Source organism: Daucus carota, chromosome 1 (genome assembly GCF_001625215.2).
Source record: "Daucus carota subsp. sativus chromosome 1, DH1 v3.0, whole genome shotgun sequence".
In the NCBI taxonomy this organism is placed as follows: Eukaryota; Viridiplantae; Streptophyta; class Magnoliopsida; order Apiales; family Apiaceae; genus Daucus; species Daucus carota.
Window position 1 is genome coordinate 44,481,119 of NC_030381.2, and position 11,899 is coordinate 44,493,017.

General features: G+C 33.3%; 2 protein-coding genes across 2 annotated transcripts; one reads left to right on the forward strand and one right to left on the reverse strand.

Moving 5' to 3' along the window:
• Positions 1–585: 585 nt before the first annotated feature.
• Positions 586–2,752, reverse strand: LOC108209807 (large ribosomal subunit protein uL2m). The gene is made up of 3 exons (XM_017380932.2): positions 2,613–2,752; positions 1,776–1,895; positions 586–1,369 (listed from the first exon to the last, which is right to left on the reverse strand). Exons 2-3 carry the CDS (start codon positions 1,864–1,866, stop codon positions 753–755), a joined length of 708 nt encoding a protein of 235 aa, XP_017236421.1. The 5' UTR covers positions 1,867–1,895; positions 2,613–2,752; the 3' UTR covers positions 586–752.
• Positions 2,753–9,952: 7,200 nt separating this feature from the next.
• On the forward strand, positions 9,953–11,489 carry LOC108205434 (mitochondrial uncoupling protein 5). Its single transcript, XM_017375390.2, has one exon. The coding sequence runs from the start codon at positions 10,339–10,341 to the stop codon at positions 11,275–11,277; it is 939 nt and encodes a 312-aa protein (XP_017230879.1). The 5' UTR covers positions 9,953–10,338; the 3' UTR covers positions 11,278–11,489.
• The last annotated feature ends 410 nt before the right edge of the window (positions 11,490–11,899 follow it).

Consider the following 11,899-nt stretch of genomic DNA (forward strand, 5'->3'; position numbering starts at 1 on the left):
TTCTTTATTCGAAGTATTATAAATAAAATACTATAGAATACACCATATAAGTGTATAGCTGTGAGTTCAGTAGAATTTCATTATATTGAGATTATTTATTTAATTAGATCGAGATGCATAATGTATATTTTTGATTTTTGATTTTAGTTGTAAATGAAAATTAAAGTACTGATCAGTCGAACTGACATTATTTTGGAGTTAACCATTAAAGTATTTTTTTTTTTATGGAAGAACTTGCACTTCCAAATTTCCAACCACTTTTAACTATAATTCTGTTACTATTCTCTGTTATAGCTGAAACATAAATTACAGAATTCGAAAAAATTTCTATTACCAGAGTACGGTATACATTGCAACACAAGCTATTCATATTCTGCATACAATACTCCCTCTGCATATAGTTATCCTAGACTAATAAGAATGTTTCAGAGCTGGTGAAGATCTTCTGATAGTGTCATAAACATACCACATATTAATGATTTAGATATACTGCTTATGTCTGCAGATTGATTAGTTTTCCTAACCATCGCATTGAAGCTATTTGGAGTTCACTGAAAATCCAGATAAACACTCAACCATTAGCTTCAAGAAATTACAGTTATATCATAACTGCCTGAATCCCACAATAACATCATACCGAGCAAATATATCAATAATCTAGTCACATGTCAAAATCAAATTTGGTAATTTTATTCTCGAAAGTTATAGGGTACTTGAACCACAGAAAAAGCACATACCCGGAAAACAAAAAACTATTTTCTTCTTTTAAGAGGCCCAGTCTTGTACCCACTTTTAGTAGGCTTTCCCCAGGGAGTTCTTGAAACCCCTCCATGACCACCACTACTTTTACTCTTCCCCTCCCCTCCTCCATGAGGATGGTCTACAGGATTCATGGCCACTCCTCTCACCACTGGTCTCCTTCCAAGCCATCGACTGTGACCAGCTTTTCTAAGTCTCTTTGTACCGTGTTCAGGGTTTGATACAGTCCCTATTGTTGCCCGGCAGCTTGTATCAATTAGTTTCTCTCTCCCAGACGGTAATCTGATCAAACAGTACTTAGATGCTGATGGCTCTTTCAGTATTTTTGCAGCAGTGCCTGCTGCTCGCACCAGTTTGCCTCCTTCGCCAGGTCTCAATTCGATGTTGTGGATTAGGGTCCCAATTCGCATCATTGAAATAGGCATGCAGCTTCCAAATTGTGAGCTTATGTCAAGACTGAATATTGGGTTTGTCAAAGCTGACTGTGAGGTACCCGCACTGATGTTGTGGATTTTAGTTCCGACTTGCATTGTTGATGTGCTCAAGACCAGGGAACATACAGCGTGATTGGACATTGGATTACTCGAAGATGATTTTGTAGCAGTAGCATCTACCAGGTTAGGTATAAAGATTAACATCAAAATTTCAGAAGGCAAAAGTAAACAGGCAAATTGAGTTGCACTTGTGATAATTCTATCATTTTCTTGTTTTGAAAGATTTAGTAACTTGGGTGATTTCTTAACACAGGGAACTCCAACATGTATTAATAATCTATTATTAATCCAAATGTAGTTTTGAAGGATCGGTAATATTGCTCGAGTCTTACAATCCATACATAACAGGTAACAGAATGTATATGTTAACAATTGAAGAACCCCCTAGTACAAAAGAACTTTATAGAAACTTAGTATGAAAAACAAAAGCTAAAATTTTCAGGAATCTAGTGATTACATATATAGGATCAAACATGTGTGTGCATATAAACACATTAAATGGATACAGAGAAAATATCCTACCGGAAGCAGCAGTGAACTGGCGGATGGGAGTACGAAGGAAATTGCAGAACAGGGTTGAGGACACTTTGCGAGCCCTGAAAATTGCTGCCATTTTACTAACTACTCAAGTTTTTACCAACTCTGCAATAAATTTGAACCAAGAACTCTTAGGAAAAATGCAAACACTGAACTAAAAATCATAATGAATATAGACACCCCAATACAACAGATAGTTGCATTCATCAATTATAGACTTTAGTGTCTGGAGACGGTCACTGTAAACTATAGATCTTTTACTTCTTTTACGAATTATCAAAACCTTTTCACATATGTAAAATCTTATTGTTTCATCACAGAAGAGTTTACTTTAATACTAGATAAATAATAAACGAAAGAGCTACATACCTGCAAACATTCTAATTTATATTAACATCACAGCATAAAATTTCAAAAAGCCAACATAATTACTCACTAACATAGTGCTCAAGACCATATGCATTTTTCTTACCGAAACACCAAGCAGAAGACTTTATTACTTAACACTTGCTTAAGGCAACTACTAAACAGTGTTTTGACAGAAATGATTCTCAGAGAACTTTAATCAAACACTTTGTCATCAACAACAAACTTTCTTGATATTCATCAATTGTTGTCCCAAAACTCAAATCAAATACAAAATACATACACTGCATCACTAGTTTGGAAAAACCCATCATAAACTAACACACAAAAAATAAAAAAAAATAGTAATTCATCAAAAAATGAACTTGCAGATTCAATAAAGCATGAAATGCGCCCGTTTTTAACAAAAATACAAGACTAGTGTGACCCAAAGTGAGATGTGAAGTAGAACAGTACCTGGGTATCAAAAGCTATGAAATGGGCATGAGTGATTTGAAAGCTTAAGAAGAGTACTAGTTACAAATAACAGGGGGACAGTGAGAACAAGAGTTATTTGTGTTTCTACTCGCGTGCAGAAGCATCGGCCGATCGGCGTATACATAAAAAACTGATTGGGCCTAACTTGGGCTTGACAGCCCAGTATTTAGAAGAAAAATAGACATCGTTAGGGTTCTTTGGGTGTCCCCCTAATTTTATTACCACCTAAAGCTAAAGTTATGTAATTTTATGGAAACCTCAATTTTTAGTTGATTTAATTAAAATTTATCTATAAATAAAAATGGTACAATTTTTATGAAAATTAGACATGAAAATAAAAATGAATACGACTTGTCCAATTAATGAAAAGCGTTCAAAGAAATGATACAACCTCATTAAGAGGTTCAGATTTCCAAACGAATTTAATCCTACAAGTAATATTACTTTCTAAAGTAGATATTACCATCAAAGTGACACATATTTTTATAAAAATAAAATTACTAGAAAAATGTGAGATCTCAAAAAATTATTAGAAGTGGTAGTATTGAGATTGATAATGTATGCGTTTTTCCCATGATATGTGATATAATTATAATCAGTGTTCAAAAATTATAGAATATAATAAAATTTGATGATTGATAAAAATGAAATTTTATAATTATGAAGGAATTGTAATTTTTACGCGAATAAAATGTATTCTGATCTATAGTCCAAACACTATCTAGTGTGACCCCTGTTCAAAATAGATGGATAATTTTATAAAAATTAAATGAGACGGATAATATTGTGATATATAAGACCCGATTATTGACCACACATTCTCTCAAAGGCCTAATTTTGATACTAGAAAATATACTCTCCTATGATGAATGAAGTTAAGTTTTATTCTTTGTTTTATTCTTTGATGAGTATGACTTAAATGAAATGTTTTATGATATGTATGTGAATGAAGACTATTCGGGATTTTTGTTTGAGCGTGATCCACAACTATCTGTCATGTAATTTTTCGGGTTGTCCAAGATAATAACGAGTGAAAGCCACTTAAAGGTTGTTCGGCGATATTTAACGATGCTCTATCTTGTATTTTAACTAATTGTACCTGTTCAGAGGTCAAAAAGTTATCATGTTTCTAGATTGTTTATGCAAAGGGGGCTCGTGTCCTGTATTACTGGTGTAAATACTATACGAGATCTTTAGCCGATACTTCTTGCTTGGATCTCTATTTTAGGCTCTCGTCAATCAGGTTTTTTTCTTTTACAATACAGACTTATATGCCTTACAACTAAATATTTGTTTTAATAATTTTCAGGGTGAGCCAGAATCGAACCCGGATGTCCCGGGTCAACACAGGATAAACCCAGTACTGGACTATCCAATCGTGCTACTCAATCAGGTTTTAAAACCTTACTAAATTGAGAATTCTTACGTCCTTGGAATAAAGTGAGTTTGATACTCTAGAATTAAGTAGACACATTTGGGATATACGTGAAGATTTCTAAACGACAATCATAGGTCTTTTAATCTCGACCTTTAAAAACATGAAATCACTTACATATTTTGATTTTGATCATGAACTTCAAATTTAATGATTATTAAATTTCTTTGCTAACAACTTGGCTCAATCTACTAAATACTCTCAATATTTCATAAATTTTATCTTATATGAATTTATGGTCAAGTTGATCATAATTTACTTTTTATTTTTTTTAGAATAAAAAAATTTAAAATTTACACCTTAAAATAGAATACATATATTTTAGTCGGTGTTCGGAAAAACGAGAATTGAAACTATTGTTGAAGGCATTGATTAGCAATTAGCTGGACTGATAAATCGATATCAATTTAATATTATTTAATATATAATTAAAGTTTGGTCAATTTTCATTATATAAAATTAAATTCAGAAAAGTTGGGGCCTATTTTCAAACTCCAGATAAGCAAAAGAAGGAAAATGTCTTATCTTATACTTCCATTAGAACAAAACAATAAACGTGAGGTTCTATAAGAAAGTTTCCTTTTCTATTAAATAATTAATATATGTCGGGCATAGACGCATAGTCTATTAACACTTTGTTACTCTCGGAACCACACCGAGCCAAACTGAATATCGCATAAAATATTGAACTAATTGCACTAGTGCGAGAGTGCGACAATAAGCATAATGGATACATTATTTTATATTTTTATTATTACAGATCAATTGTATAATACGACTCAAGAAAATTGCTCGAGTAAAGTTACGCGACCAATAGGCTGTTTGTCCCGGCCGATTCCTAAATTTAGTTTTATATTGAAAGATATTTATTTAAATTATAAGTCAGAAAATGATTTAAAATTAAATTTAAAAGTAAATTAGAAACTAACTTAAAAAGTCAAAAGTTAGTTTGAGATACATCCTGAGTGATTTCATTTTTTAAAACTTTTTTAGTAAAATTTTATTCATAAATCATAAGTTATCCATAAGTCACGTTTATTTTTATTATTATATTTTTAATAATCCATAAATTATAAATAAATTAAAATAATCCAAATAAATAATTTTAATTCTTTATTTATCATATTAGATTGTAGTAAATTATAAATAGATAAAATTCAGCCAAGCACCTTCCACCACAAAGATGAAAAGTCCATTTATTTGGGTGATTCTAACTTGAAAAGTATATGTAGTCGTGTAGTATTGACCTCCCCCACATCCAACCTGGTCTGATTCCGGTCCTAAAAAGCTCCTTTGACTCACTCCCCCGGTCATCACCTTTGTATATTCTTCTTTCTTTGTCCATTATTATGTCCGGATGTATTGGACACTGAGGTGACAATTAACTATTTAATGCCAAAGTACTCTCTTTCATTTAATCATATTTTTTTATTATTCGACACGTTTCAGAATATCTTTATAAAAATATAATTTATGTTTTTTTTAATTTGAATAGAAATCTAAATGTCGGTTTTTTATTTATAAAAAAAAATCTTAAACAAAACTATACATTACAAGAGGATTAAAGTGCATGCAGCATCCTCGTCCCCCAATATGCTTGAGAGTGCATTATAATCAAATTTGAAGCAATCCAGGCTACTGATCATAGTAGCTTTGCAATTGACCATCACATAAGCAGAAGCATCTATAACCCGATGTTCAGAATCATCAGTTACATCAGCTGACAACTGATATTGGATCAACAAATCACCCCAGAACATGAACAATTTTATGTCGCGAAGCTTTTGCTATTTTCACCACCATGCCATATTTGATCCAAACCTTACAATCACCCAAAATAACATGTAAATCTTTTTTAGAAACGTTACAGAATCACATAACAAAACACACAAAAAATCTAAACAAACACGGCACAACCTTGATGACAAGGTAATCAACAAGAATTCATTTTTTTGGTTAGATCTAGAATTTATTAATAAAATTGATAAATATGAGAGAGGATGAAGGAGCGAAAATCAATAATCAGTAGATAGGATGAAGGTTGAAAAGGGGAAAAATGATGGCTAGAACTTTAATTTTGAAGATGGACTCTCAAAACTGCACAACCCTAATTTCGTTTACTACTGCTTTTCTGTACGCGTACTAAAATATCAGTTAAATACCCTTAATTGTTGCACTAGTTTCCTCTGCATAGCGGTGCGCTTCTCTCCTGTAAGTTGTAATTCCATGCAGGCTTGTCCTGACTTTTATTATTTTATATATCCTCCCGTTTTGCAAAAAACAGAATTTATAAGCTCGGTATTAGAAAAATATGACCTGTGACTTGTATGAAAACCCTACATTTCAACATGTCAATTTCAGAACAAATGAATCACCCACCCCCTCATTAGCTGGGCAAGCATGACAAAAAAAGTGTGACCCAATCGCAAAGTTGGACGGGCCCAACACAATTCCGATTCATATTCAACCTAAAGATAGGAAGTTTAATTTTCTTTTCTCTTTTCAATCCGTTGGTTGCAGATATCAAAGTCGTTATATTAATGCTCTGACTTGTGAGTATTTCACTTTCTCTCCGACGTCTTCTTGTGTGTTCATATATATTCTCCTTTGACAAATTTTAGTTACCTCTTCTAGCAGAGATATAGTCATGTTGACAAATTCAAGGAGCACCAGGGGCGGCCTCTTTTTTTCTTTTTTTTTTTCAGTTTTCTATTTTTCACATATGATGACAGATTGTTCATGTCAAACTTATTTTGTATATTTTTATTGCCAATTCAAGTTTTCGCACAACAAAAAAAAAATTTGGTGAAAGTATATACTCCCTCCGTCCCCTTTTACATGTCCATTTTGATTTTTGACCAGTCAAATTGACTATATTTTGACTGAACTTTACATATATCAGATAATTGAGAAAAATAATAAAAATTATATCACTAGAAAGTATATTTAGTCTATTTTAATATGCAACTTTCAGATTTTAGAAATGATGAGTAGATAATTTGTAATGTTTAGTCAAAAATTGGTCAATTTGACTACTCGAAAAGCAAAATGGACATGTAAAAGAGGACGGAGGGAGTAACTAAGAGCAACCCCAATGGTGTTACCTATTTTGAACCCCTAAAATATAATATATTAATGATTACTCAAAATATAGGTAAGCAAAAAGTTGTTTTACTCCAACGGTGTTCCCTATAATCATCCCTATATTTGAAAAAAATAATATTTCACTAGAACTTCTACTATGATGGGGGAGATAAAAAAGGAAGGGAAAATGAAATATGAAAGAAAATGAGAGAAGGAGATGAGGTGGAAGAAATAGGGACTTACTTTTCTATCCCCTAAATAAGGGGTTTTGTTTTCTCTCACCTAAAAGTTTCAGGTAAGGAGAGGAGGGTTGGAGTGAACAATTTTTACTTAAACCCCTGTTCTTGTCCACATAAGCTCATTATAGGTAAGGGAGATGGTCCCTTGGAGTTGCTCTAAATTGCTTGAATCTATTACCTCGTGAGGCTTTGCGAGCTTGGGGGAAAATACAAAACAAATATAAACACACTTGAGATACCAAACATTAAAATCAGAATGACTGAGAACCGTTTATCTTAAAAACGAATTATGTTCGGAATTTCGGATATATGGAAGAATACAATGGAGGTAATAATATTCCTACTCCACTTGATTAACATCTTGTTTGCATAGTTGAACTTTCAATTTTATAAATATTCCATTGCTGTGCAGGTACAAATTTTTGCACATACATTTAACTTGCCTCCATTACCAAAGTTTTGGTTGTAACTTTCTAGGTCAGACAATTTAAATTTTATTATTATTTCTCACAAGTATGCAAACAAGATTCACAATGGCAATTGCCTCCATGATATCCATTGAATTTTTATTTTTGGACATATATACACTTGGAAACAACTTGTAACTTCATTTCAAACTCGTTTGAAGTTGAAAACAACTTGTAGCTTTATTTTCGGTTGTTTAAAATTAGAATCAGCTTGTTGTTTCATCCTTGACTCGTTTGAGCCCGGAAACAACTTGATGCTTCATTATTGGCTAGTTTGAAGTTGGAAACAACTTGTAACTTCATTCCAGACTCGTTTGAAGTTGAAAACAACTTGTAGTTTTATTTTCGGTTGTTTAAAATTAGAATCAGTTGTTTCATTCTTGACTCGTTTGAACCCGGAAACAACTTGTTGCTTCATTATTGGCTAGATTGAAATTGGAAACAACTTGTAGCTTCATTTTCGGTTGTTTAAAAAAAAGTGATGGATGAATATAAAGGAATAAATTATTCGTACTCCACAAGTTATTTCCAATCACTTATATACAGCTCAGGGTATATCCAAATATATCGGCTTAAATAATTGTTTAAAATGACATAAAGTAATAATAATAGAAAATTTGTTGAATAGTGACAGACTATAATTCAATCAAATGAATTATAAGAATATGTTATATTTAAAAAGTATTATATTATTATTTTGAATTGTTATAAAAATAATATTAATTTGATGTGAAATGTGAGTTTCTACCCATATTATTTATTATTTTTAAGATATTCTCTGTGCTACATTTGTGATATTGGTTTTTCCCGTCATTGTTTTGACTTCTATCTTGCTAATCTTGTATTCATGATTTTCTACATATAATACCTTCATGTCATTTAAATAATAGAATTGGTTTTACATTGTAAATAAATCTGAAATCAATTCTATTAAATTTTACATAACATGAAAGTATTATACGTGTAAAGTAAAAATATGATGGTCCCTGTCAATTTCACAAATGTATCATAAAAAATATCTCATTGTTTTTATTTAATTCTACCACACACTTCTTACTTGAGAATTTTACCTCACTAGTTTAAACCAACTTTTTATAAAAATACTTGGTATATTTGAAATCTAATGAAGTGCCACACCGAATCTACAAATGTTGATATCGTGAAATTCTAATAAAGATGGAATATTTAAGCTCAAGTGAATGTTATTCATTTCTTGGTCGCATTTTTGAAATTTCTTTTTATAAAATATAAATCAAAATTACTTAAAGTACCGTATGCAATATTGATTATAGTTTGGGTTGTATTCAGTTGAGATTTTAATGGATTGTTTTTAATTTATTAATTTTAATGGATTATATGTGATTTTGATTTCATACGGATTCTTGAAAGAATATAGCAGATGTGATATAAATTTTTTAGGATAAGTATAATGATTCAAAATCTTATGAATTTTAGTGAGATTTCAATAAACTTAAAATACATCAAAAAATATCACAAAATCTATATTTATATGAAATCCAAAAAAGTCCGCGGACATTTGAATACTATCAGATTCTAATAGATTTAAACAATCTTAATTGAATATTACCACATTTTGCAGCATAATTTAAAATCTCAATTGAATATCTCAAAATTTTAATGCATTTCAAACAATTACAATCAAATATTCTCGGAAATAATTTTTTTTAAATACCAATCCAATACACCTTTTCTGTTTATCTTATCGTATATCAATATGAATTTCGATAAGGAAGAATATTTTGCACCAATTCACAATTCATGTATAATAATAAATACCGAAATGGAAAGACAATTACTGAAATTGAAAATTTTAGATTATTTATATAACACAAAATTATACTCCCTCCGTCTATCCAGGTAGTTTACATAAACTACATGTTTGCACGCTTTTTGAGGTTTCAATAAAATATAATTTTATAATTTTTTTTAATAAGCATGCTAAAAAATAAAGTAAAAAAATGAGAACAGACAGGGGAATAATAATCTTCCGAGAAATCGTAATACTAATATTCCCAAATACGCGGATTGCAGAAATGTGAACTACCATACATCACGTGCAAAGTTGCTACACACATTCAAACTCCAATTAAAGACAGCTACGAGTTTCTGTATGTCAATGTTCCCTCTTTCCTTCTTCTCTCTTTCCACCCTCTCTCTCCCACCCTATATAATCTCTCCCAAATCTCTCCCACAAAACCCAACCCTTCATTATTTCTCCACATATAAATTCATCTCCCCCACGGCTTATGTCTCAAAGACCTACCGTCCCCCACTCCTCCTCTATCTCCTTTAGCCTCCATTCTCATCTCTTCATCTCCAGTGAAATGAACCCCACCTCCCCTTGGCAATAACAACACCTATACATACATATATACACACATTCATTATTTGATTCTCGTTTCTCGAAATCTTGAATTTTTGAATTTATATAAATCTTTTTTGAGAAAAATTTAAGAGAGATGGGTGTTAAGGGATTTGTTGAAGGAGGGATAGCATCAATCATAGCTGGATGTTCGACCCACCCACTTGATCTAATCAAGGTCCGAATGCAGCTGCAGGGCGAATCATCCGGGTCTGTTCAGCCGCTCCGACCCGCTCTGGCTTTCCAGACATCCTCCACGCGCATCAACCTCCCTCCCCCGCGCGTGGGACCCATCGCCGTCGGCGTCAAGATCATCCAGCAAGACGGGGTCAAAGCGCTCTTCTCCGGCGTCTCGGCGACCATGCTCCGGCAGACCCTCTACTCAACAACCCGTATGGGCTTGTACGACGTCATGAAGCAAAAATGGACCGACCCGGAAACCGGCAGCATGCCGTTAATGACAAAGATCGGCGCCGGACTCATCGCCGGCGGCATCGGCGCCGCCGTCGGCAACCCCGCCGACGTGGCCATGGTCCGTATGCAGGCCGACGGAAGGCTCCCCGCGTCGCAACGACGCAACTACAAGTCCGTCATCGACGCCATCACCCAAATGCGCAAATCCGAGGGCATCACTTCCCTGTGGCGCGGCTCATCCCTTACGGTGAACCGCGCCATGCTAGTCACCGCATCACAGCTCGCCTCTTACGATCAAATCAAAGAATCGATCCTCGATAACAATTTAATGAAAGACGGGCTCGGGACCCACGTGACCGCGAGCTTCGCGGCCGGGTTCGTAGCCTCGGTGGTGACCAATCCCGTGGACGTGATCAAGACCCGAGTTATGAACATGAAAGTGGAGCCAGGGAATGCGCCGCCTTATAGTGGTGCGATAGATTGTGCAATGAAGACCGTCCGATCAGAGGGCGTGATGGCTTTGTACAAGGGGTTTATTCCGACTATATCGAGGCAGGGTCCATTCACTGTGGTGCTCTTTGTCACACTGGAACAAGTCAGGAAATTGCTTAAAGATTTTTGATGGGAAATTATTATTATTATTATTATTATTATTGAATTAAAGCTACCTATGATGATGATGAAAGATGTAGAAGACATAAAATAGGCAGTGTTGGGATTTTATTGGTGTGATTTTTGTTTAGGTCAAGAAAGTGGGAGAAGGATTGACAAGTGTCATTCTGCTATTTACTGGGAATTTTTACTATTATAATAATATTTTATATTTATAGAGGATTTTATTTGACGTTTTAATTTACTACACATATTTGGCAGTTTGTGACTTTACGTATTGGCAGGGGAGGAAGGAGTAACGGTGTGTCAAATTATTCAAAGTAATTGATACTGAAAATGACCTGCACTCTATAAGCAGGCCAACAAACCAACAAACTAATGCTCCCCTGTCTTTTTCATTTTTTTACGTTATTTTTTGGTACGTTTTTTCATTCGCATTTAAAGTATAGTTTCATAATATATATTTTTATAATTTTTATTCGCTGAATAAAAGTTTGATGTTTAAACTTTTATTCAAAAAAAGAAAATTTTAGAAAGAAATTATTAAACTATACTTTATATAAACCTCAAAATGAAATGCGTACAAACAGAAACAGTGAACGTAAACAACCTAAAGGTACGGAGGGAGCACT